Source organism: Scylla paramamosain, chromosome 9 (assembly GCF_035594125.1).
Source record: "Scylla paramamosain isolate STU-SP2022 chromosome 9, ASM3559412v1, whole genome shotgun sequence".
Lineage (NCBI taxonomy): Eukaryota > Metazoa > Arthropoda > Malacostraca > Decapoda > Portunidae > Scylla > Scylla paramamosain.
In genome coordinates this window covers 8,242,346-8,270,000 of record NC_087159.1, presented here as the reverse complement: position 1 = coordinate 8,270,000, position 27,655 = coordinate 8,242,346, and the positions used below count along the sequence as shown (strand labels likewise).

Sequence of the window (27,655 nt, the reverse complement as noted above, 5' to 3'; positions counted from 1 at the left end):
TGTTATCAAGCGTGATGTCTTTATTTTTATCAGATCGTGTCTTAATCAAGGCGTTTTCTTATCGAAGTATTGGTATATCCATTTAGTGATCACTCTTTATCTGCCTTTCTCTGCGTAATTTTAGGTTGTCGATGGTAATGGCTTTATATTTTACCTGTCCGCGTCTTTATCTAGGGATCTTCATACCTGTTTGTTTATCCAGTTTTTCACGAACTTTTCTAAACTTTTTCCTCTTTTCTTAACTATATATTATTTTTTTACAATGATTTTTCTGTCTGTGGCTTAATTATTAGCCCTCCTTTATGTCTTTTTTTTTTTTTACTCATTTATGTGTTATTTGTATTGACTGATTATTCAGGTAAAATTTCTATTCTCTTACCCAAATAATGTGTCATTCATAATTTCTTTCGTGGTATTTCAACTTTATATTTTTAGGCAAGAAACAGCACGTTCATTTTGACCTGCACCGTGTCTTGATTTTTTTCCACCCGCATGTTCGGAGCTCCAGAGAGAGAGAGAGAGAGAGAGAGGAGAGAGAGAGAGAGAGAGAGAGAGAGAGAGAGAGAGAGAGAGAGAGAGAGATATCTTTAATTGTGGGATTTCATTGCGACAATAAGACTTGCATTTTACGATTTATATATAAAAAAAAAATGATGCTGATGGCGATGATCAACCAATAATAATGATGATGATGATAGCACATTGATGATGATGATAATGACAGTAATAATGGAACTAATGATGATGATGATAATAATAATAATAATAATAATAACAATAATAATAATAATAATAATAATAATAGTAATAATAATAATGATAATAATAATGACATCGACAACAATGATACTAACAACAACAACCATCGCTACCAACAAAACAACACCAGCAATAATAGCACCACCATTATCACCACTACCACCACTACCACCACCACCACCACCAACAACAACAACAACAACCTTCTACTAAAGATTATAATATCTTAACCACCATCTACGTACACACCAACACTGGAATGCATTTGACAGGTACACGAGTTAAGTTCGCACCTGTTATCTTCCATGTGAACAGTAGTGGGTGTGTGATAAGAGATGTGTGCGATTGGCCTGGTCTAGTAGTGGATTCTTGAACACCTGTGGCTTGTGAGTTCAGGTTCACCAGGACTAATACGACGAATTTTATTGCTCATCCTGTTCTTGCTCTTACTGTTGGGATTATTGCTGTTATTATTATTTATTGTTGTTGTTGTCGTTGTTGCTGTTGTTGTTGTTGTTGTTGTTGTTGTTGTTGTTCTTTTTTTTATGTAGGAAGGAGACTGGCCAAGAACAACAAAAATCCAATAAAAAAAAAATGCACATTGAAATGCCAGTCCTACAAAAGGATCAAGGCAGTGGTCAAAAATTGATGAATAAGTGTCTTGAAACCTCCCTATTGAAGGAATTCAAGTCATAGAAAGGTGGAAATACAGAAGCAGGCAGGGAGTTCCAGAGTTTTACCAGAGAAAGGGATGAATGATTGAGAATACTGGTTAACGTTGCTGCTGCTGCTGTTGTTGTTGTTATTATTATTATCATTATTATTATTATCATTATTATTATTATTATTATTATTATTATTATTATTATTATTATTATTATTATTATTATTATCACGTGTTTTCAGTTCATACAGGCAGGACAGTCTTAAAGTTTTTTTGTTTTTTTTCAAGTTGAGTCATACAGAATGTGTGTGTGTGTGTGTGTGTGTGTTGGAGTTTTTATGTGTGTGGGGACGCTTTGTCTTAGTTACGCCCCTTTTGTGGGGATGTCAGCCTGGTATATAGATATATGAATTATTACTAGTATTATTATAGCTATTACTGTTTCTCTTGTTGCCCTTTCGATCATAATCAAGGCCACTACTACAGCTGCCACCACTACTACTTGTACTACTACCACTACCATCACTACCACCATGAGTACTACTCCTACTACTGCTGCTGCTGCAACCATTTCTCCCGCCCTCCCCGCTGCCACCACCATTGTACCATTACTGTTCCATCTGGCGCTCCTGGAGTGTCGCTTCTGGGTGGCGGTGCAGGAGTGGTTGGCTTGGTGAAGGTTACGGTGTCTCCTGCTGATCATGGCGATGGCCAGCTATTCTCCCCGCCCATCAAGTGATCCAGAATCGCCGCATATTACCCAATTACCTTGTCTCTGATCACCGCCGCGGGCAGCTGGGGCACCGAGGCGTAACCTGAGCTGTAACATTTTTTTTTCCCATCCAAATGTTCTCCTGGCCATTTCCCAAACAAGTGGGTGGCACCTCATAAAAAGCGGAATATAGGAATCCACTGTAAAATGAAACAAAAAGAAACTGGATGCATAACTTTTGAGCAATTCAACGGAGTGACCCGTAAATGCTTAATTTTACGTTTAAAAAAAAAATAATTCTGCCCTTGCGAACACACACCATGGCATGCCTGCAGCGCTTCTCAGGCCTGTTAGCTCAGTTGGTTAGAGCGCCGTGCTAATAACGCGGATGTCGTGGGTTCGATCCCCATACGGGCCAAGAAATAGAAAGTCATATTTTATGCGATATCATAGAAAAATCAAATTTCTTCCATGTGTTATGATTATTTTCTTTTCTTTGGAGGGGGCCGGAGGCTACGATTTCTGTTTATTTGTCCCTGTCTTTTCCAGTGTAGTAGTTACAAGTAGTTAGTTACAAAAAAGGTAATTAGTATCTCATGAAAATTTTGTATCTCATCAACATTTCTGTACAGCTTTTTCAGCCACGCCAGACGCGGTGGGCGGAGACAAGCTTTTTGCTTTTATTATCCTATATATATTTTTTTTTTCACTATGTATTAGGATAACAGGTCTCCTGTTATTTCTCCTTTCCTCATGGAATCCTTTGCCACACACACACACACACACACACACACACACACACACACACACACACACACACACACACACACACATTATCCACGTATATTTCAAGATTTTACCTCTCCCTCAGAAGCCTAGGAAGTAAGATTTATTTGAAGGCACTGTGTATGTGTGTGTGTGTGTGTGTGTGTGTGTGTGTGTGTGTGTGTGTGTGTGTGTGTGTAATAGCTTTGTCTCGTCAATCTCCCCATTGTGGGAACGCCTGCCTGTTATATAAAAATAATAATAATAAGAAAAGAAGAAGAAGAAGAAGAAGAGGAAGGTTCTTTTGATTGCCTTTCTTACTTCCTCCCCCTCCTTTTTCTCCTCCTCCTCTTCTTTTTGCTCTTTTTTGTTCTTGTTCTTCTTGTTTTTGTTCTTGTTCTTTTCTTCTAATCACTATCGTTATTATTCTCTCTCTCTCTCTCTCTCTCTCCTCTCTCTCTCTCTCTCTCTCTCTCTCTCTCTCTCTCTCTCTCTCTCTCTCTCTCTCTCTCTCTCTCTCTCTCTAAAACACACACACACACACAGACACACACACACACACACACACACACACACACACACACACACAGAGAAGTGAAGACTGAACAAATATAATTGATGCCGAGACGGGACCACATGAATGTACGTAGTTTAAGGTCTCTATGCTACAACTAGATAAATACACACCAAATCCCACGCTTTGAAGTGAATCAGATCCTCCCTGACCACGCCACCCCGAGGCACTCCACTAGGGATCAAGAAATCTCTATGAAATCGAATCCTTTGTCGAAAAACACCAGCTTGTGGCGGGAGATTATTTTAAATCAGTCAATTAAGTGGAGGATCAACAGGTGAAGGATTATAATTGCCAGGAAGAAAAGCATGCCAAGGAAAAATACTAAAACTAGACACGAGAGATTTTTCGAGATTTTTACTGATTGACAGATATTCATCCGAGCTTCAAACCCCGCGATCTGAGGAGAAAATGGCACGGTTTCCATCTCACTTAGCCACTATTTACGATCGATTGTGGTTCGGATAAGCGATGTTTACGGTCACTCGAATGTGAGGCGTCTCTTAATCAGAACGTATTCGATATTCCGTAAATGGGAAAGTTTCATTACCGGCTCTCCCTTTGCTGTAATTATGCACCTTTAAGGCCATTATGTGGTGAGAGAGAGAGAGAGAGAGAGAGAGAGAGAGAGAGAGAGAGAGAGAGAGAGAGAGAGAGAGAGAGAGAGAGAGAGAGAGAGACGTAGTGTTAGGGATAATGGGCGATAAGAGAGAGAAGATTTAATACATTGTTTAGTAGTAGTAGTAGTAGTAGTAGTAGTAGTAGTAGTAGTAGTAGTAGTAGTAGTAGTAGTAGTAGTGTAACAATAGTTTTGAATCTTTGCTTTTCATTTATTTTTTTCCTCCTCTGTTCATCAATCATTCTTTTCCACCTAATTTTACACCGCGCGCAAATAATTTTCTCGTTGTTTTCCTGTGTGTGTGTGTGTGTGTGTGTGTGTGTGTGTGTGTGTGTGTGTGTGTGTGTGTGTGTGTGTGTGTTCTGGTTCTGGTCTTCTTTCCAGCATCGATTCTCTTCCTCTCCCCACTTTCATTGTTGCACGTGAGTTGTATCTGAACTGCATTCTTTACTGGGTAATAGACAAGACTCACCAGTGTATTTAGATTTTTGGGTCAACAGACAACATCTATATCTTTACACACACACACACACACACACACACACACACACACACACACACACACACACACACACACACACACGCTTATTTTATTAAAGGATGAAAAACGCTTGATGTGGATTCGTGGTGCGCCTGTGCATGTGCGTGTGCGCTTACACCAGGCCTTCGTAGCCTGAGGGGGAATAAGTGAGTTAGTTTTTACATCATTATCGGTGGGTCAAGGCGGCGGCGGAGGGGGGGCTTGGGGGCCTGTCGTGGGGAGTGTGTGTGTGTGTGTGTGTGTGTGTGTGTGTGTGTGTGTGTGTGTGTGTGTGTGTGTGTGTGTGTCTGTGTGTGTGTGTGTGTGTGTGTGTTTATGTGTGTGCGTGTTTATGTGTGTGCGTGTCTGCGTGCGTGTGCTTGTGTGTGTGTGAATTTCTGCGCGTGCCTTCTTGCATGCGAGTATTAATAATGTCTGCGTTGTGGGGAACGACCGCATGTGTGTGGTGTGTGTGTGTGTGTGTGTGGTGTGTGTGTGTGTGTGTGTGTGTGTGTGTGTGTGTGTGTGTGTGTGGCGTGCGTGGCGTGCTTGTGTGTGTACGTGTGCGTGTGTGAGTGTGTCGGAGTGTGCGATCCTCCAGAAAGCGATAATATCATCATGAACATCATCAATCTTAACCTCATTTCTCGCAGCACAGTCTCGGCCCGGCCGAGTAACAGGTCTTGGAAAACACTGCCGAGCGACGGTGAGAGATGCCGTGGCTAAAACAAGGCCCGCCGCGCCCCATACAATCCACATTCACTTCCCTCCCAGGTGCGTGACTTGAGCATTCCACACTTAACCCCACCTAGATCCGTACCTCGATACGTACCACGCACACACCCTCTTACTTTCTTTACTACATTTCCACTGTCATTAGTCCCAGAAAGTTTTAGAATCGGCTGGTACTTCTACAGTTATTTTGTTTTCTTTGCCATCACACTCTTTAAAGAAAAGGAAAATAAATGACATTGCGTTTAAGTTTAGTTTGTCTTATTATGCTGCACGATGATTTTTTTGAGCGATTTTCAGCGTATTTTGTGATGAAATATGTTGTATAGTGTAAACGTATGTATTCGGAGCATTGTACATTTATAAGCATCGTGAAAACATTTAGCAGTGGAGAGAAATTATGCTTTAAGTGGTGAGCGTATTAATGTTTCTCCCGGCATTCTTTTTTTTTCTTTTTTTTTTTTATATAATCTTCGTGTTATCGCTTTTATCCATGTTTTAATCTCAAGTGCATTAGAGTTTCTTTCTTGCATTCCGTGTCTTTACCATTTCTGTTCTTTTCTTTAATCTTTGTGTTTGCGCTTTTATCCATATTTTCATCTCCTTTCTTTCCATCTTCCTTTGTGTGTTCCTTTGCGTCCCATCCTCCTTTCACTCCCCCGCTTCCTCCTCCTCCTCCTCCTCTTCTTCCTCCTTCTCCTCCTCCTTCTCCTCCTCCTCCTCCTCCTCCTCCTCCTCCTCCTCCTCCTCCTCCTCCTCCTCCTCCTCGTTCCAGCGTCATGCCTCCATCGTCTCATCCCGCTTCTTTGTCTTTCTTTCTTCTGTGTGGCTCTTCTCTCCCTCTTTCTTTCCTTCCACACCATCATTCCTTTGTTCCCCTTTCTCCCATCTGCTCCCCGTCAGCAGGGAGGAGGAGCAGATCCCTCCCGCGGGTCACCTGGAGCGAAGATTATCCTGTGCAAGAAGCGTGTAGTGTGTAACTTACCTGGCTGGATTATTAAGAAGGGATTCCTCAGGTAGATTCGCGAAGAGCAAGGTGTTCAGATGCAAATATCCGGCGCGAGGAGGAGGAGGTAGGATGGGTAGGATGGGTAGGATGGGTAGGATGATCGCCTTCAGGATGCTAAACTCCAGGGTAAAGGCAGGAGTGACTGGCCGTGGTGCTCATCTTAAAGGATACCCACCAAGAGGCGCCTTAAGGAGGTGATTCACTTGCGTGGGATGCGCAGGACTCCTTATCAGGTACAGCCTTGTATAGGTAAGGTTTTGCTTCCTCTTCACCGCCGTCCTCGTCCTCGCTCTTCTTTTACTCGTTCTCTTCTCTCTCTCTCTCTCTCTCTCTCTTCTCTCTCTCTCTCTCTCTCTCTCTCTCTCTCTCCTCTCTCTCCTCTCTCTCTCTCTCTCTCTCTCTCTCTCTTCATGGTGTTTTAGCCTTTGCTTGTTTTCATCACTTTCATTAATATGTGTTCATCGTCTTCCGAATTATTCCTATTTTGTTCCGCTACATCGTCCTCGCTCTCCTTCTCATTCTCTCTCTCTCTCTCTCTCTCTCTCTCTCTCTCTCTCTCTCTCTCTCTCTCTCTCTCTCTCTCTCTCTCTCTCTCTCTCTCTCTCTCTCTCTCTCTCTCTCTCTTCTTTCCTCTCTTTGATTTAGTCTTTCCTCGTTCTCATTCATGTATGTACTCATCGGCCTTGGCTGCTTGTTGGTCTTCGTCTCCCTCGTCTTTTTAATTATGTTCTTGATTCATTGCTATTCACGTGTTGTTTTTCGCCCTCATTTTTAGTATTCACCGTCGCCCACTCCTAGTCTGCGTGCTCGTCTTCTTCGTCTTCTTGATTTCTCTTTAACTTTTCCTTGTTAACGTCTGCTTCGTCCCAGCATCTGTTGTCATTCATTTCCTCCGTGTCCTCCTCTGTGTTTTCTTCTCCGTTTTGCATTTGTCGTCTGTTATCGTCATTGTCTTCCTTCGCTTAGTCTCTCTTCGCTGTTCTTAAGAAGAATCAGTTTTCGTCGTTATCTTCGTCATCATCATTATCCTGTTCCTCCTTATCTTTGGCTACTTGTATCCTCATTATAGTTGTCTGTTATCATCATTGTCTTCCTTCTCTAGCCTCTCTTCGCTGTTCCTATGAAGTATCAGTCCTCGTCATTATCTTCGTCATCATCATTATCCTGTTTCTCTACCTTTTATCCTAATTTTACTGATAGTCATTGCAGTCAACATCATCATTATCCTATTTTTCCATCTATTTTTTATTCTATCTTCCTTCCTCTTGTTCTTATCCTCATTATTTACTCTTCCAGTCATCATTGCAGTCTATGTTATCATCAACTTCCTCCTGTTTCTTATTCTTCTATCCTCTTTCCTGTTCTTATCGTCATTGTTTCTTTCGTAGTCATCGTTACAGCCCTCCTTCTCCTCCTCGTCGTCGTCGTCCTTCCTTCTGCAGGGAGGATCATGGGTCTCCGGAGGGCAGGGTCTATTGTAGGGCCCGACATGACCATTAATAAGCGTCAATTAGGGCCTGTTGTTCTCTCTCTCTCTCTCTCTCTCTCTCTCTCTCTCTCTCTCTCTCTCTCTCTCTCTCTCTCTCTCTCTCTCTCTCTCTCTCTCTCTCTCTCTCTCTCTCTCTCTCTCTCTCGTTATTATGCATACACTAAATAGGTTGTTCAGAGAGAGAGAGAGAGAGAGAGAGAGAGAGAGAGAGAGAGAGAGAGAGAGAGAGAGAGAGAGAGATCAGAAGTGTGTATCAAAATAGGTTCTGAATATTCATGGTAGCAGAGTGATGAGTCTTCTGGAGAGGGTGTGATCCTATCGTTGGGGTTGTGATGAATAGGTATTGCTTCTCTCTCTCTCTCTCTCTCTCTCTCTCTCTCTCTCTCTCTCTCTCTCTCTCTCTCTCTCTCTCTCTCTCTCTCTCTCTCTCTCTCTCTCTCTCTCTCTCTCTCAAACATCCCAATTTTCTGCAACCGCTTATGCTGTTCAATATCTTCAGAGAGAGAGAGAGAGAGAGAGAGAGGAGAGAGAGAGAGAGAGAGAGAGAGAGAGAGAGAGAGAGAATTAACTTATCAAATCAACCAAATAGACAAGCCTTTAGGAATTGATTTAATCTTATAGTGTAGTCTTTGTTGTATAGCTACCATTGTCAGCCTGTGTGTGTGTGTGTGTGTGTGTGTGTGTGTGTGTGTGTGTGTGTGTGTGTGTGTGTGTGTGTACGCGCGCCCCATGCCCTACCTGCCGTCTCTCCATCACTCATAAGGTATTATTAAGTGATCGAGAGTTTACTGTCGGTCACGATCAGGGCGCCCATCAGCCTCCCAGACACCTGAGGGGAGGGAGGGAGAGAGGAAGGGTGCAGGGAAAAAAAAGAAGGGGAGGAGGAAAGGGAGGGAGGGAAAGACGTGAGGAGGGAGTGCGGAAGAACAAGAAGACTGCGTGAAAGATGTTGAGGTAAAAGTTATGAACATTTTTACAGGGAATTTCCAGAGAGAGAGAGAGAGAGAGAGAGAGAGAGAGAGAGAGAGAGAGAGAGAGAGAGAGAGAGAGAGAGAGAGAGAGAAGTAGCAGGCAAGGAAGCAATGATTACCTGAGAGTAATTATCTCCTACTTCGCTCACCTTTATAATGAGACTACCTGCTGTTATGAATGATATATGGAAGGCGGAAAACACCGTACTTAAACCAGGTGTGAATTTGTATGTTTGTGTTTGTATATGTATGCTAAGCACGTGTATGTAAGTCTTCTTGTGTGTGTGTGTGTGTGTGTGTGTGTGTGTGTGTGTGTCTGCGTGCGTGCGTGTGTGCAGGTATTAGATCAGCCCCAGGTAGCCTTTGTCATCCTGCAGAAGAGTGGCTGGCTAAGGGGGATGAGATTAGAAGGAAGACGAGGAGGATGAGGAGGGAGGAGCCACGGGAAGCAGATAATATCAACAGTTATCTCCCGACAGAGGCAGCAGCACCGGAGCCCCGCGTGACCCGCCATCTCATACATCACACCCTCCATCCTCTTCCTCCTTCACCCTCCTCCTCCTCCTTCCTCATCCTCCTCTCCCCCATTCGCTCTGGTTTCTCTGTCCTCCTATCACCTTCCTCCGGCCCTCTTCCCTCCCCTCCCCTCCCCGTGATAACTCAATCCCCAGGAGCTTCGGTCTGATGAGAATTTCGAAGCTTCGTTTATATATGAGATCCCATGAGACTTTATATGCTACCTGGCTTTCTTTGTTTCCAAGATGTATAATGACAGGTGTTGGAAGGGACAGTGAGGGTGATAATGTAAGATTTTGTATTATTTGGCTTTTTTTTCCACTAAACGTATAATATTATAGTGTTTAAAGATGTTATTTTTTGTGTATATGTGTTTGTAAAGCAGTTTAGTTTGTCTTAAAACGTAGAAAAATTGCAGGTCATTTAATTATTGGACTTGTGCTTCTGGTGCCCTCCTCCCCCCCCCTCTCTCTCTCTCTCTCTCTCTCTCAGGATCTTCGAGAGGAGAGACCGATCCTGCTTTCTTGACCGACAAGGATCTTATGTTCCTCGTAAGTTCGCGAGGCTTTAATAATTATCGTCTGACTTGTTTTTGTTTAGCTTTTTTTTTTCTCTCCCAATAAATCTTGCATAGGAGAGGAGGTCATGGGGTGAGGAGGGGGTGGGACTTATAAAAGGAAGGAGGTGTGGAGATGTGGGTACAGAGCAGGGGTGAAAATGGACCAGGAAACTTTATAAGGAATTAACACGTATTTAAGTCTGCGGCATGCACACACACACACACACACACACACACACACACACACACACACTCACTCGTATATACAATAGTTAATCCCAGACATACACACGTCTTTATGTTGCCCACACAATGAATATTTATACAATGATTGTTTATGCAAAGGCAAAAATAAAGACAGTTGTAATGGTGTGTGTGTGTGTGTGTGTGTGTGTGTGTGTGTGTGTGTGTGTGTGTGTGTGTTTTCTATAACAGTGTACAGTTGGTGGCCATCTTGTCTCACCTTACTAAGAGAGAGAGAAGAATGTAAAGGAAATATGTAGATAGACAAAATAGATGCATCGATAGATAAATAGATGGATTGGTAAATAAATAGATAAATAAATACTACCACTGCTGCTGCTGCTATAGGTGAATTGATATATATTTGATTTAAAGTCTTTGTTAGAAACATTTTATTATTGCCAAGGTTTTCATAGTACATATTGTCAGTAATGGTGATGATAACGACGATGATTCTGATTATTGTGATGAGCTTAATTAATGGTAGTAGAATAGTAATACATTGTAGAAAAGGTGGAACATTAAGTCTTATCTAGGAACAGCTTTTCATATGAGAAAGTAGTGGTACTTTAGCAGCCATTGCTCACTACTCTCACTCCTCACTGCGTGCCGTGCTGCATGCTTTGTTGAGGCCTTTTCCTCTTTCGACATCTTGATTTGTATGTATTCATCACGCCTTCAAAACTTACGTGTCTTAGTCTCCATAATGATTGAACGACTCTATGCAGTAGAGAGGAAATACTTGAAAATGTTTTATTATTTTTATTTATGTTTGATAATGTATGTCCCTTACTCTCCTTTACATGTTTTCATTCATATATGTGATTATTCAGACTTGTGCTTCTGTATAACCTTTTGTCTGCTTATACATGCCACTGCTGTTCTAAGACCCACTATTTTTGTAACTGCACCACACCACGCACTTTCCTCTGCCTGAACACCCAATGAGCGCCGTGGATACTGTGCTCGTACATCATCTCGTGGCCTCTACTCCCCTAAGTAGCTTGCTTGGTGCGTACCAGACACCATACTTTCACCTCAGACCTAATAACTTTCTCAGTGCAGGATTTATTCATAGGTAAATGTGTTACTATGATTGCAAAACTAACCTAAGAAATAGTAGCGCGTTTTGGTGCCACGTCCCAAAACTTAATGGAAGGTCGATTCCAGCATTACAAAACACGTGATATCCGGGTGATGTAATAACTTCCCCGCCCTCTCCTTCGGCTTCTCATAATATTACACAGGCAAGACCCAGCCGCACTCCAACACGCCCACTGTCAGCGCTGGTCTGGTGCACGCCTCCTCCACCACGCTCATGCCCTTGCTCACCCGGCCGAAGGGAAAGACAGTCTTGTTCCTTGGACCGTCCCGCACCATAATGCAGAACTGGGCCGCCATCTCCGCTCGGGGACTGCCACGGACCACCTGGGAGGAGGGCGTGATTAGGGGACAGGTGATTAGGGGGCGATTAGGTTACAGGTGATGGAAACTGACTGTGGGACGGGCGATTAGTTGGTGATTAGGAAACAAGTGACAGGGAACAAATGATTAGGAGAGAGATGGGCTGGGGCTGATGGGAGGTAGTTAATTAGTGACTTGGCGAAGAGATGACAGCTGATTAGACTACTCATTAGGGAAGGGTGGTTAAGCACTGGTAAGGAGGAGGGAAAGTGAAGTCAGATGGATAGTTATTACTGATCGACCTTTCTCCCTCATCCACCCTGAAGGGAGACAAGACCCGCCTTGCCATAAAAATGCTAAATGAGTTACTAAAAATACTTTACTCTATCCCTGAAATACAAACCCCACAGTTGCCTAAAGTTCACCAGAATGAGAGCCGAGGGGTGTTTCAGGGAACTTGCCGTATCACCAAAAATGTCTTTACCACCTACCATTCCCCTCTCGCATCTCTTCGCCACCTCTTCCTCGCCTTGTACGCCTCCAAAGATGGCAGCCCCGCCCTTCCCCGCCTTCCCTTCGTAGTCGCCGCCCAGGAGGCCCTCCCCTGTGCCACTCCTTCGTAACACCGAGTGGAAGAGGGAGTTCCTGAACGAAGGACCTTTTTCACCCACACATAAGGTGAGGAACTGCTGAGCGCGGTGGAGGTGACTCTGTGGGGGGAAGGGAGGAGTTAGGGAAGGGAGGGAATTAAAGGAGAGACAAAAAAAAAAAAAAAAAAAAGAGAAGAAATATTTTTTGATAGGTGCATCGTTCTTTTTATATTATTTGTGCAGGAGTGCATTTCTAGGTTGCTTACAGGTAGCAGAGTGTGCATAGTTGTTAGGTGAGCTTGTGGTGTCGCACTAAAATCAGCTAATTTAATCTTCTATATTTGCAAACTGTCCACCTAAATGGTTACCTCTTTATTTTCTATCTTGTCTATACAAGTGTCTGTTTGTCTACATCTGTCTGTCTATCTATGTACTTTACTACCTATCACTACCCATCCATATGTCTCTCTGTCGTCTACATAATGATTGATCGCTGTCTCTATCAGTCAGTCGGTCAATGAGTCTATCTATCTATCTATCTTTCATTTTACCTTTCTGTCTATATATCTATCTGTCTGTCTATCTACATCTTTCCACCTACCTGTCTATCTACTTGCCTGTCTGCCTACCTGCTTGTCCATCTGTCTCTCCGTCTGCTAGTGTACATTTGTGATTATTTACATGTACTATAGTGGTATTCACGTATTTATCTGCCCAAAATCAAAACATCTGTGTCCGTCCACAGGTCTTACCTGCAAGGTGATATAAACCCTGCCGAGTGCCTCGTTACCATCATGCAGCTCCAGGAATACTTCGGGGGCGTTCAGAGGCACCAGGCCCGTCACCACGCCCATCTGTCGGGTACACAGCAGCAGTGTGTAGGGGGCGTGGGCAGTGTGTGCGTGGGGTATGCTTATGGTGTTCGTTAGGGTGTTAGGACGTGGTCGTGTGGAGGGATGTGGTTGTGGTGATGGATGTGCGTCCAGGGCTTTGATCCCTTGACGAGGTTATGGTTCGCCGGGAGTCCATCCCGCATTTTTCAGGAGATCATGAAGGGGCCTGGGCGTGAAGTATGCTCTGCCTTATATGGATCATGTACTCGTACCTTGATATTTATTTTTGGCGAGTTGCGTCACATATACAGTAGATGCACCACTGTCTCAAACGGTGCTTATTAGAAAAAAACTGTTTAGTCATTAACTATATGCTTTACTGTAATTGTAGGTGTTAAAATGTAGAAAAAATACGATACAATTCGGGCTATGTATTGATTGAAACTTTGGGACCGCACTCTCTAGTACTGGGATGAAGAAGTGCGGGAAGTCTCGACTCCTTCCATATATAATTATAAGCAATGTATTATAAGAGACGCTAAATTAACACCCCACACAACCTGACGAAGTTGTAGGTATGTGGTAAGTTGTGTTATGCATTACCACCACCACCACCACCACCAACATTATCACCACCTCCACCACCACAACCAGCATTGCTATCACCGCCACCGCTATTTTAGGCCGTAATCTTTTCTTCCTTGGCGTACATGTTGTGAGTGGGAAAAAAATCAAACAAAAGAGGCTTACGTTGACGAAGAGGTCACATTTATCCTTCATGGGCCTGAGGGCGTAGACGTGGAGGCCCCGCGGCTCGAGGCTTATTCTGCTTGAGGTCCAGTTGCCGCTGAGGGCACCACACAGCAGGGGCGGCCAGGTGGGCGGCGCTGCTGCGAGGGACGAAAGGAGTGGCGGATAATTATATTGTTGCTGCTGTGACTGTTATTGCCTCTACTGCTGCAGGTGGTGGTGGTGGTACTACTACTACTACTACTACTACTACTACTACTACTACTACTACTACTACTACTACTACTACTACTACTACTACTACTAATACTAATACTACTAATACTAATACTAATACTACTACTAGTACTACTACTACTTACTGCTATTTTGTACGTATTAGTTTAATGTTATTTATATTCAATAGAACAATAATAAAAGAAAAGTGTTGTAATAATAACGATGATGACGGTATGATGATGATGATGATGATGATGATAATAATAATAATAATAATAATAATAATAATAATAATAATGATAATAATAATAATAATAATAATAATAATAATAATGAAAATAACAACAAAATAATAATGGTAATAATAATAATAATAATAATAATAATAATAATAATAATAATAATAATAATAATAATAATAATAATAATAATAATATGATTGTTATTTTTGTTGTTCTTGTGTCTTGTTAAGTTGATCCCAATACATTTACGGTGGTGTGTGCAGGGACGGGCGCTTGGCACATTCACTCGTACATTTCTTGAGCCAGTGGAACCCCGCGGTGCTCCACTTGACCGGAATTGCAATCGGAGTCGGGACTAATGGCCACCGTGTAGGCGAATTTAAAGCACTCAGTGATATGCAGAAAATAGCTGGGCGTCCAGTGTTTGTCTTGCGATCTTCACGCCGGCGCCGTTCACTTCTGTTCAACAATTTTATGGATAATATAGAAATTGTACATGTAATTACGCATATCCGTGAGTCTCTCTCTCTCTCTCTCTCTCTCTCTCTCTCTCTCTCTCTCTCTCTCTCTCTCTCTCTCTCTCTCTCTCTCACACACACACACACACACACACACACACACACATTTGGGTAATAGGGAATGAAGCAATACTGATGTGGGAAGGTGGCGGGAGGAGAGGAGGATAAGTAAGTACGGAGGGAATAGGGGAGGAGGAGGGGAAGGGAGCGCTAACAAAAGGGAGAGTAAGAGGGAACAGAGCTTGTAGTGGTGATCACAGAAGCTCGGGAATGAATACACATGATTTATAATCTACACAACTCCTCCCACTCCACCTCCTATTTCTCCACTCCCCCCAGCACCCCCACCCACAACTTTAACCCCCCTACTCCTCCTCCGCTCCACTCATTCCACTCACTTCATATTCAAGGGGCCAAAAAGAACGGGAAAAGAAAAGGCAAGAAATAGTAAGGGACTGCGAAAGAAAACGAAAGGGTACACGCGGAACACGATTACCACCACAATTTTACTGGTGGAAATTTAAATGCTGCAGAAAGTAGATATCTTGCTGTCTGCGGCGGCGGCGACTGTGGCTTTGGCGGCGATGGTGGTGGTGGTCATGGTGGTGGTGGTGGTGGTGGTGGTGGTGGTGGTGTTTGCGGTGGGAATGGCTTCTTTATTTATGCAGGTGGTAATGAACGAGGTGATGTTGGTGGTTTTGCTGTTGGTGGGGGAGGGGGGATGAGGTGAGCGGGGGTGATGAGGGAGTGGTGGAAGACGTTTATCACCCTGGTTCTCTTCACAATTAGTAACCCTCGAGGAAATGTCTGTAATTTTAAAGCTGCACACACACACACACACACACACACACACACACACACACACACACACACACACACACACACACACACACACACACACAGAGAGAGAGAGAGAGAGAGAGAGAGAGAGAGAGAGAGAGAGAGAGAGAGAGAGAGAGAGAAGGAAGAAAAAAAAGGATGCAGTGGGCGGGGCAACAGCTTGTGAGGTATAATGGTGACGTATGGGGGTGTGGTGGTAGTGGCGAGGGTGTGGTGTGGGGGCGGCTGTGAGGCGGGGGTGGGGGGCGGCGAGGCGGAGCGCTTAGGAAAAGGGAAAAAAAAAGTGCATGGAGAAGGGCGTGGCAGCGTGGCTGGGGCGCCCCGGGCAGGCGTGGGGGAGGGAGGTCAGGGCGATCGGGGTCTCTTTGAGGTCGACAAACTCTTAAAATAGATTAATAAAAAGGCACAAGCTGTGGGTCCATTTCGTATATTCCATTGCTTCCTTTATTAGTATTTCTTTTAATTGCCGAAATCTGAGTCGGGGAGGAAGTAAATCATCATTTTTTCAGTGTTCCACATATAAGATTTGGGCGATGTTAGTTTTTGTCCTTACATGATTTAATTTTTTCTCCTTCACAGCACAAAGACCGTTCATAATATTTGGGTGCGAAATTATTACACGAGCGGAGCGGCGTTACGTATCTGTTTTTATATACCTCGGTTACTGTGTATTTGGCTTCATATTATACTTTTTTTTCCTTTCAGGTTGGGAGGGTCGACCCCCTTGGACTTGGATGAGGTTAGTGCATCAGCTTATTGTTTATTGTATGCATTGGATTCTTGTTGTGCCGTGTAAGGCTGGTCCAGACTGGGAGGAGGGGGACGAGGTGAGGCGGGGTGAGAGGATCTTTGGGGAGGTGGTGAAGGTGAGGTGGAAGTGTTGGAGAGGGGGAGGGCAAGAGCCTGGGATTGTAGTTCGTTGGGTGAGTGGACGAGGTGGAGGTGGTGGGTGGAAGTGGAGAATGAGGTGGTCAGGGATTAGGCTTGTGTGTGTGTGAAAGGCGAGTTCTGGTCCAGTTTTCTCTTTACTGTTGTGATTGGTTGAATTTAAATGTGTGTGTGTGTGTGTGTGTGTGTGTGTGTGTGTGTGTGTGTGTGTGTGTGTGTGTGTGTGTGTGTGTGTGTGTGTGTTTGCGTGTGTGTGTTATAATATTATTTTTTACGATACCACAATCCTGAAATAAACTGAGAGAAACCTTTGAGTTACATTGAAAGATTACCGTTCATTAAGCACCTCCCTGCTTGGCGCCTGCACGGGGCGTGTGTCGGGGCGGAGGACAAAGGCCCTTACCTAGCGGCGGTGACGGTGTGTTTGGGGCGTCCCTTGGTGGGGAGGACCAGGCCAGGGTCGCCGGCGGCAGGGGTGGGGAGGTGAGAGGCGTGGCGGAGGCCGGTGGCGAAGCTGGGGACAGAACGGAGTGTTTGTCTGGCACCTGAGGCTCATTGGTGGGCGGGGACCTCTCCAGAGTCGTCTCCTGAGAGACGTGAAGGTCGCCGACAGATGTCGGATGTGGGTCTTCAACCGGTGAAGATCCCATGGAGGTGGAGGGTGAGCTTGGGGAGGAAGAGGAGGAAGAGCGGGAGGGACTTGGCGGGTCGCTGACACACACCCTGTTAGTGGTTGTGATCGCCGCTTCCTCAAAGTTCCTCTGAATGGCCTCGATGGTGTCCCTGACAGAGGTGACGTCGCCATAATCTCGTGCTGCCTTTGCTGCCTCCCGCGCTGTCCTCGCCCTCCGTGCCAGATCGTCCAAAACTTTTCTTTGTCGGAGGTACTCCACCACCATCACCAACGCCGCCCGCACTCCCGCCACGTTCTCTTCCGCTGCGGATATCAACTGACTCACAAGACGCACCGCCCGAATCCGCGTTCTCTGAAGGACACGTGGAAGAAAAGAACGGAAAGGGCGTCAAGTGACAAGCAATGACAACTACTCACACACTTCTTTCCTTTGCCCCAGTATTACATGCGAGTTTCGTATAGCTTACATCCTCACCTCCTGAAGGGTGTGCAGCTGGTCCTGGAGGCGGATGAGGTCATGGGTTGGTCTCGGGTGCCGGTCAAAGAGACACTCTCCACAGGCGGCTGTCTCACAGCTCACGCACCAGAAGGCCAGACGGGAACCGTGCTCAGGGCAGCTCTCCCCCTGGGTTGCCGGTGTGTGTGTGTGTGTGTGTGTGTGTGTGTGTGTGTGTGAAAGAGAGAGAGAGAGAGAGAGAGAGAGAGAGAGAGAGAGAGAGAGAGAGAGAGAGAGAGAGAGAGAGAGAGAGAGAGAGAGAGAGAGAGAGAGAGAGAGAGAGAGAGAGAGAGAGAGAGAGAGAGAGAGAGAATTGAATAAATATTTACTCTTCATCGGTACTAACAAGGAAAAATCATGTATAAATGGAGATAATGGAAAATCACTTGATATAAGAAGACCTCCATTTAGATCAATTTCACCAGTAAGCACCAACACTCACAGGCTTAGGGACGTCTTCCTTGTGGCGAGAATTACTGCTGGTGGCGGAGGAGGATCCAGAAGAGAGAGCCTCCTTCCGCGCCACCTCTAGGAGAGAATAATTGACGGGCAGGTCCACCACAGCTCTCACAGGCTGGGGGCGCCGGCAAGTGGGGCAGAGGAAAGTACCTGAGGACGAGAATTAGAGTAGCAATGGAGAGAGATTAAAAAAAATAGATAAATAAATAACTAGGCTCTTTAAATACGAATGCAAATGGAAACGTAGGTGTTATTAGGTTTTATATTGCTTGAAATGCATAAAAGAACAGAGAAAAGTAGAGAGATGGATAAATTAATACCTAGCTAAGACTTCTATAACTTAAGTATTATTAGATGTACATTTAAAGATCTAATTTGAGTTGAAGTGAATAAAAAGGCAGATAGTCGCATAAATGGTTATGTCAAAAGATCCTTAGGTCTGCAATCAAAGCCTATAATAAATTTTGCGTATCTGTAATGAAGTGATAACATACGAGTAAAACAACGATACTTTAATGAAATAATATGAATTGCAATGTCATGAATCCTGCCCGTACCTAAAAATCGACTAAATTTAGAGAGAGAGAGAGAGAGAGAGAGAGAGAGAGAGAGAGAGAGAGAGAGAGAGAGAGAGAGAGAGAGAGAGAGAGAGAGAGAGAGAGAGAGAGAGAGAGAGAATATCATAAATCAGTCACTTTCATAACACAAAGGGACTAAGAATGCACACACGCTATTTCGTGAAGTACACACACACACACACACACACACACACACACACACACACACACACACACACACACACACACACACACACACACACACACACACACACACACGTATCTCTCTCTCTCTCTCTCTCTCTCTCTCTCTCTCTCTCTCTCTCTCTCTCTCTCTCTCTCTCTCTCTCTCTCTCTCTCTCTCTCTCTCAAAATTTAGTCGATTTTTAAGTACGGGCAGGGAGACAAACAGACACACATAGAGAGAAGGAAAGATAAGAATGACGAAGAACTTGACCTTAGTGGCTTGCAGTTAACTCCTCCTCCTCCTCCTCCTCCTCCTGGTCCTTGTCGTCCTGGTGGTGTTATCTGGTATCACTGGCTTTTGGGGGACAGGCAAAGAACACTGGAATATTTATGAATTCTAAGTCTTATCTAGTATCGCCGTGCTGAGTGAAGAGGCAACATTTGTATCCGTTCATTGATTTCCCCTTATCTGGATGTACACCTGTTACGGAGAGGGATGGACACAATGGCATCCTGTGTACTGTGCTTCTTGTGGATACTGAGTATGGAGAGAGAGAGAGAGAGAGAGAGAGAGAGAGAGAGAGAGAGAGAGAGAGAGAGAGAGAGAGAGAGAGAGAGAGAGAGAGAGAGAGAGAGAGAGAGAGAGAGAGAGAGAGTGGGGGTGGGTGTTCAAGAAAGCAAGTAGGTAGGTGGGCGGACAGGCAGAGAGAGCCAGCCAGAGACGGACGGAGAGACAGACAGCCAGGTAGCCAGTCAAATAGTGAAAGACAGAGACAGATAGCTAGCCAGTCGGATAGGCACAGACAGGCAGAGACAGCCATCCAACCAGTCAGATAGGGATGGACAGATAGACAGACAGACTAGACAGACAGCCTTCCAGCCAGCCAGTAAGACAGGCACAGAGATCTACGAGCAGACACAGACAGAGACAGTGTACAGACAGACAGACAAAGTATATTGACAGACTTACACAGGAACAGACAGGGAGACAGACAGACGGACAGAAAGACAGGCACAGACACTCGGATAGACAAGCAACGAAAACACACTCAGATAGACATCACGGAATAGAAACCAGTAGATAAATGTTGAAATATATCCCGTAAACAGACAAATAGGCAGATAAACGATCAGAAGGACATATAGAGGCAGACAATAGCGGAAATATATGATGGCTGTCGAGACTAAAAAGTACCTGAAGAACCATATGAAGGGAACATTGTTAGATTGATTAATACACGGCAGGAGATAAGGTTACGTGGCCTGAAAGAGGTAAAGAAGAAAAAAATTTGGGTGTGTGAATTGAAATCAACGACGTGAATGAAGTTACAGAAAATGGAACGTGGAATTTTCATTAACTTTAAAGTCACACCGAATGAAGCTGTTTTCTTTTTCATTGACTTTTTTTTTACCCATTTAATTAGTGAATACTGAAATATTAAGTCATTTACTGTATCGTAAACATCCATATTTCGCAAACTAGTCCTTGACCACCGTTGTATCACCCACCGTTGTTTCTTACTAACTACCACGCCTCACGTAAATAATACTTGAACCGCTTATTACGAACCATATAAGACATCCAGGACTTTTCATGTCATATAACAAAAAGCAACGTCAACCACAAGGTACCGTTTTTCGTTTCCCTTCAATGATTAATCTCAGTTGATAGAATGAAAGAGAATGCTTGGCGAGACAAATATAGTCTTTTTCTCCAAGTTTTTGCCTGACGAGGTATATTCATGAAATCCCCTCGTGTTTGCTTAATACTTTTTCCTCTCCACTGGCGCTATAGATCACCCGATGGACGGAGGAGATATATGCGCGAGTTAGCAGTAAATTGTCGGATAATGGGCCATAAATATTGCTGCATCTGCGCTTGCATCATCCCAGGTCCCCGTGGCTGCCCTTCTGGGTACGCTGATGTTTGATAATATTGTCAATAAAAGGTGACTTATTCGTCCACCGCCATCATGCCACTTGCTGCTAGGAGAGTCAGAGATGGAGGAGGAGGAGGAGGAGGAGGAGGAGGAGGAGGAGGAGGAGGAAGAAGAAGAGGAGGAAAAGTGGAGGAGGAGGAAAAATAAGATAGCTTAGAGTCTTACTGATTTTTTGCAAGCAAAGGTAATTCTCGCTCTCAAGGAAAAACAGAGGTGGAGTGGAGATGGAGGTGGATTATTTGAGTCAAGTTTTATTGCTCAAACGAATAATGTTATCACAAACCACAATAATGACAAAGGATTATTATTATTTTTGATGCTAATTCCTTCACTGTCTTGGTGCCGGTGTCAGCCAGACTTATTAAGTGATGCTCAAGGATACCTCACACACACACACACACACACACACACACACACACACACACACACACACACACACACTTGAAAGCGTCAATTGTATTATTCGTGTGAACATTTCTCTCCACATTTGTATTCATTTTGTTATTTTATGCTCTCTCTCTCTCTCTCTCTCTCTCTCTCTCTCTCTCTCTCTCTCTCTCTCTCTCTCTCTCTCTCTCTCTCTCTCTCGCCTTCATCCACTACCTCATCAAGCCCTCCCTCTCTCCCTCCTTGCTATTATCAATGAGTCAACCTCGGTCGGTCTCAGATGGTTTGTCTTATCTGTGCCGGTGGTACCAAGGTGACATGTGTTGATTAGATAGCGGGCAGTCTAAGTTGTCTGTCTTCTCTGATGTGCCTCCTCCTGCACCAGTTTTTTTTTTTTCATGTTTATTCGCCTCCTTTGCTTTTATTGTCTCACTTTTCTTGTGTTGCTTCTTTGTATGCTCTCCTCCTCCTCCTCCTCCTCCTCCTCCTCCTCCTCCTTTCACAGTAAATACCTGGAATAAACTTCCTTCAGAAATCGTAAACAGCAATTCTATTGAATCATTCAAAAATAAAATAGACAAATATTTAAAAGCTAATCCCCAATAAGCTCTCTCCTTGTCCGAATAATTATTAAATTCCGAATAATTACTAAATTCATTAATATAACTCTTATTTTACAAACACCAATTTTATTATAAATTGTGTTAATTTTCAGAGTTCACCGTAGGGTGAATAGTAGAACTTCCTTTCATCCTTTCCTATGAAAATTCCATGTCAATTTTTACATACTGCATAGTACTTTTCCCAACTATTTCCATCCCATTACATACTGCATGGTACTTTTCCAAACTATATCCATCCCATCGCAAGCTGGAGGGAGTGGTGAGTGGGGAGGAGCCTTCTACTGTGTTGTTCTGTCTCTCTTCCTTATAGCTAGTTAGAAATAGTTACCAAACACCCTTGCAAGGACCAAAAGGTCTGTTGCTGTTTGATTTTCCTTTGTATTCCTCCTCCTCCTCCTCGTTTTTCAACGCAGTTTCTCTATGCTGCGTGGTATTTCTTCTTTTCCTGCCAGCCCTGAGTGGAGGCAGCTGTGGGTGGGGAAGGAACCTTACTGTTTGCTGTCTTATTTTTCTTACACTAGGGTAGGCTGTGCAGTTCCCGTGCTTGTCATGTTTGCTGTTGTTTGTTCTTTCTTTGTGTTCGTTTGTATTTTTTTCTTCATCCTGCCCCAGTTTACCACCACCACCACCACTACCACCACCATCACCAACACACCAACAATCGCCACCACCACCGCAGGCCGAGAAACCACAGCTGCAAGTCAAAGTCCTCACGCACAAGAGCAATCAGACGGAAGCAGTAGCAGTGAACCTTCCTACGATAGCCATCACTGCATGGTCAAGTGGCAGACAAGACAGAGAGCACCAGGAGCCTTCACGAGGAGACACTGCGGGCTCGTATTGACGGTAGAATTATTGGCATTTACTCACCTCTCTCCCCTTCTCGCGCCATCACGGTTGACATGCACTGTTTGCAGAAGGTGTGGCCACAGGCTGGGAGCATGAGGGGACGACGCTCCTCTTCCGTGTAGCCCTCCATGCATACGGAGCAGCAAAGGCCCCCATCCAGCCTCCCTGAAGAAGACATGTTGGCTGGCTGGGCGGGCTCTGCTGGAGGCGGCGGCGGCGGCGGCGGCGGGAGTGGCTTCTTAGGGCGCTGGATTTGAGGGGAGGACTTCGGAGTGTGATGGGTTATGGGTTTTCTGTGCGGGAGGACTGGAGACATCTGCTGTTGAGGAGTAGGAGGTAAAAGAAGTGGGGAAGGACGAGGGAGAAGAGAAAGAGCGAAGTAGAAGTAGAGGAGGAGGAAGAGGAGAGAGAGAAGTGAAGGAGGAGGAGGGGGAAGAAGAGGAAGAGAAAGTGAAGGAGGAGGAGAAGGGGATGAAAGAAGTGGAGCACGAGGAGGACATGAAAGAAGTGGAGGAGGAAGAAGTGAAAAGTGAAGATGGAAGAGGAACAGGAAACGTAAGAAGAGAGAGGTGTAGGAGGAGGAAGGAGGTAAAGCACGAAAGTGGAGATGAAAGAGGAGGAAACGGAAGAAGAGGAAGAAGCTGAGAAGAAAGGGAAGAAGTTGGCAAGAAAAGATTAAGCAGTGAAAAGAAAAAGGTGAAGAAAAATAAGGGACAAAATGAAAGAAGGGAAAACGGACATTAGAAACTAGTAGAAATTAAGCATAACTAAAAAGAAAAAAAAATTAACAAAGACGTTAACTGCCAAAAAAAAAAAAATACTACTTACACAGTCGCAGAGTAAAAGTGAAGGTGATTATCAGTTACAGTGTAGTTCTTAAAAAGGAAGAAAGGAAAACAAAACCTTCGTAAAATAAACACCACACTATAAAATTATGCGACATTCAAACCAATATGACAGAAAGAATGTTATTATTGTTGTTAGTATTCAGGCGAACCAGGATATTGAAAATGTATACTGAGAAAAAAAAAAATAAACGGATTCGCTTAAGGGGGGAACTAAGCAGGTGTGTGATATTAATTAAACCGAACACGAGACACCACTGAGGAGACACAATGATTAGTGACGAGACGGAAAAAAATATGCTGTTAAAATTATTGTGTCGTGGATGCAAAGAGAGAGAGAGAGAGAGAGAGAGAGAGAGAGAGAGAGAGAGAGAGAGAGAGAGAGAGAGAGAGAGAGAAAGAGGCGGGTAAGGTTTAGAGACAAAGAGCGTTGATATTTTTGTTCCCTCTTGTGACATTTTCCCTTTCTCTCTCTCTCTCTCTCTCTCTCTCTCTCTCTCTCTCTCTCTCTCTCTCTCTCTCTCTCTCTCTCTCTCTCTCTCCTGAATTTGAGTATATATACCTTACAGTCCATACAAAGCACCACCACCACCACCACCACCACCACTGGGAAGACAAACACACACACAAAGGAGACCACCATGCTGTTCCGTCTCCTTCGCCTCACTCGAAATTCCTCCCGAACTCAAACGGACGCGGAAGCTTCCCAGCGAGGTATGACCCTTAACCTCTCTCTCTCTCTCTCTCTCTCTCTCTCTCTCTCTCTCTCTCTCTCTCTCTCTCTCTCTCTCTCTCTCTCTCTAGTTTACCTCCCGTTCCTCCTCCACTCACCGGCGCTAGAGTGATACTGAAGGAGGCGTTGATGTAGGTAGGCAGGTGTTGCGACCTTCCACCTTCTATCGCCCACTGGAGGACACTACTGAACACGCACACACACACACACACACACACACACGTACACAGTGCTGCCTGACCTCTAGCAAAGCTTTGAGCATGATAAGAGCGATAGTGGAACGTAAAAAGTGAGTCACTAAATATGTGAATCTTATCTTTTGCTTTGTGATAAAAGTGTAAGAGAACACAAAAGAAAAACAAGAGGCTAGTACACGTGAGGGTTGGTGCCATTGTTTGTGATGAAGGTTGTTATCTAATCTAAAGGGACAGACGTAGAAGGGAGGAGGACGAGGAGGGTGAAGGGCTGGTGGGAAAGGGATGGAAGGACGAGAAAGTGGGAAAGGGGAGGGTGACGACAAGTAGAGGGGAGAACTGAGGGTTACGCATTGGATGTAGTTTTCGTTGTTATTCATTTTGTCTTGGTGGTTTATATTATTGTTGTAATGTTGTTGTTGTTGTTGTTGTTGTTGTTGTTGTTGTTGTTGTTGATATCCTTAAGTCCTTGTGGCCTCTGTTCACTCAGTAGAGAATAGGTAGGTGACAAAAGCCGAATAACAGTAATCATGAGACACGCCAAGAGAGAGAGAGAGAGAGAGAGAGAGAGAGAGAGAGAGAGAGAGAGAGAGAGAGAGAGAGAGAGAGAGAGAGAGAGAGAGAGAGAGAGAGGGAGAGTTTGTGTGTGTGTGTGTGTGTGTGTGTGTGTGTGTGTGTGTGTGTGTGTGTGTGCGCGCGCTTGCTTGCTTGCTTACCATAAGATACCAAACACGGTCTGATCCACAACGTGAGGGGTGAACAGAAGGTAAATAAAAAAAAAGATGTTGTTGCTGCTGCTGGTGGTGTTCGTGGTGGTGGTGGTGCTGCTACTACTATTTTACTATCATTATTATCATTATTATTATTATTATTATTATTATTATTATTATTATTATTATTATTATTATTATCATTATCATTACTATCATTTACATTGCTGTTGCAGTTGTTTCTTTGTAAGCTTTTTTTACATAAATTTGCATATAATTTGTTTATTTGTTCTTGTATAAACACTACCGCGTACGTATATAGCCTTAAGCTCACGCACACACGCTCAGACAAACACACACACACACACACAGACACACACACACACACGTCCTTCAGAACTAACAAAGATTACTCACCGCCTCCCCACACACACAGGTGCGTTACATCACGTACACTCTTGGCACCAACACCAGCTTCGAGCACACCTGTTAGTGCGGCTGTGTCTGTTTGTTATTGCAAGCACTCCTCGCACCCCTGGTATGAATAATTAATGTGCAGTGTTGTCTCTCACTCATATTTTATGCTGTAATGCTGCGTTAATTGTATTTGCTGCAGGAGTGCTTGTTATTCTTATTATATTTTGAAGAATGTTCTGAATTGGCATTTTTTTTTATACCTGATTGATTATTTTTACTCCATCCACCTGTTGTCTTACCCACATCATGAGTCTACTTTTCTGTCTGTCTGTCTGTCTCTGTTTATTATCTGTCTGTCTGTCTGTCTGTCTGTCTGTCTGTCTGTCTGTCTGTCTGCCTGTCTGTCTGTCTTTTTCTAGCTGTCTTTTTTTCTATTTACCTGTCCCTCCCACCGTCCGTCTGTTAGCCTCTCTCTCTCTCTCTCTCTCTCTCTCTCTCTCTCTCTCTCTCTCTCTCTCTCTCTCTCTCTCTCTCTCTCTCTCTCTTGCTTCGTCTCGACCCGCTTGACCTTCATTAATGTGCTTCATTGTCACCTGCCTGGCTTTAATTAACACTGAGGTGAGGTGTGTGTGTGGCATGGTTACCTGAGGTGCCCACTTAGCATCGGTTCCGGTTGAGAGCAAAAAGGGTCGACTCGCTTTTCCTTCGATTAGTCTCGGTCAAATTCGATTATGGAAATTAACACTCTATTGAATTAACTGGGAAAGGACCCGAGCTGTGTTATGTAGAGGGAAGGCCTGGTGGTGGCGATACTGATGAGGGTAGTAATGCTGATAGTAAGGGTGTAATGAGACGGTTGTTTTAGAATATTAAGTAGTATGTAGTATCAGCACCACCAGCAGCAGTAACAACAGTAGTAAAAGTTAGGAGTAAAAGTCTTAGTTTGTACAAGAATTAACAATGAGAGTTGCCGAAAACTAATCATAATATTTGGAAGTATGAATAGCATTATATATATTTACAAAAGTATTAGTACCAGTAATAACAACGATAGAATATTATTACTATTATTATCGAAAGAGAAATGTCACGTCAAGTATCATGTGAGATTCTTAAACATTTTTGTGGCTAGAAACGGTGCAGTTAGAAAAACCGAATGAATAAATTTTTCGTTTTAGAGTTTCTGCGCTTCAAGACCCTCAGTGCATGTAGGGCGTGCAGAGTATAAGTCTCGCACGTGATTATTGATAATTGTGGTAATTGAAAAGCACCGATTTCCCAGCCTGTCCAATAACAGCTTCACCAATCAGGATTACCGCCATTAACACCCTCACTCCCAACAGACCAATTAAAGCAAGCTGATTAAACAGGTTGTGTGTGTGTGTGTGTGTGTGTGTGTGTGTGTGTGTGTGTGTGTGTGTGTGTGTGTGTGTGTGTGCCTTCATGTGTGCGTGCGTGCGTGTGTATGTGCGCGGGGCAGAGCAAATGTCAGGGTCACAACATACAGACGACCTCAGACACACCTGGTGCTCTTCTACCCTCCCCTACGTCCTCCCCTACCTAATGCCCGCGGCCTCACCCTTTGTCCCGCACCTACTCCCCTTGACGCACCCCGGACGCACCTCCACACACACGCACGCACGCGGGAAAGAAGGTAGACACGTGCCCCTTCAGACATGTGTGAGTTGAGACGAGCTGACGCCGCCTCTCGTGATCAGGTCCTGTATCCTTACCTGTCCTTACCTGTTTGTTCCTCCCTTCCCTCCTTCACTCCTTCCCCCCGTTATCTCTCTGACTCTCTCTCCCTCTCTCTCTCTTTCTCTGTTTGTCTCTTATTCGTTTTCTTTTCTTTCTTTCTTTCTTTCTTTTTCTTTTTTATTTTCTTTCTTTCCTTTCTTTCTTTCTTTCCTTCTTTCTTTTTCTTTCTTTCTTTCTTTGTTTCTCCTCTTCCTCTTCCACTCCTCCTCCTCCTCCTCCACTTTTTACTTCATCCCTCTTCCTAAAAAAAAAAAAAAAGAAAAAAAAAGTAAGTCTACGCGGGGCGGGAAAATTTGGTTGGGCATCTGAAAGGTCACTGTTGTCCAATGGTAGGAGACAAAAGAGCCCCACTCACCTACTCTTCCTGTGGCGACAACCTATTCTTGGTCATATTTATATTATGTTTTCTTCACCCAAGAGGCTAACAGGAACCCAAAGATGTGCTGTTGTT

The 27,655-nt window shown here is 44.1% G+C and overlaps 1 protein-coding gene and 1 non-coding gene across 9 annotated transcripts; one reads left to right on the top strand and one right to left on the bottom strand.

The window, feature by feature from the left end:
• The first annotated feature begins 2,479 nt into the window (after window positions 1-2,479).
• On the top strand, window positions 2,480-2,553 carry Trnai-aau (transfer RNA isoleucine (anticodon AAU)). The gene has a single exon. It is a non-coding gene; the product is annotated as a tRNA-Ile (tRNA).
• Window positions 2,554-10,507: 7,954 nt separating this feature from the next.
• LOC135103523 (uncharacterized) lies at window positions 10,508-24,383 on the bottom strand. 8 transcript variants are annotated; one of them, XM_064009924.1, is made up of 9 exons: window positions 24,224-24,383; window positions 22,569-22,866; window positions 17,989-18,155; window positions 17,526-17,675; window positions 16,820-17,402; window positions 13,710-13,849; window positions 12,879-12,980; window positions 12,028-12,246; window positions 10,508-11,560 (listed from the first exon to the last, which is right to left on the bottom strand). In XM_064009924.1, exons 2-9 carry the CDS (start codon window positions 22,861-22,863, stop codon window positions 11,372-11,374), a joined length of 1,845 nt encoding a protein of 614 aa, XP_063865994.1. In that variant the 5' UTR covers window positions 22,864-22,866; window positions 24,224-24,383; the 3' UTR covers window positions 10,508-11,371. The 8 variants fall into 8 exon arrangements, with proteins under 8 accessions (XP_063865994.1, XP_063865996.1, XP_063865995.1 ...); XM_064009926.1 differs by having other exon boundaries at window positions 13,710-13,846; XM_064009925.1 differs by having other exon boundaries at window positions 22,569-22,863; window positions 24,224-24,377.
• Between the last annotated feature and the right edge of the window lie 3,272 nt (window positions 24,384-27,655).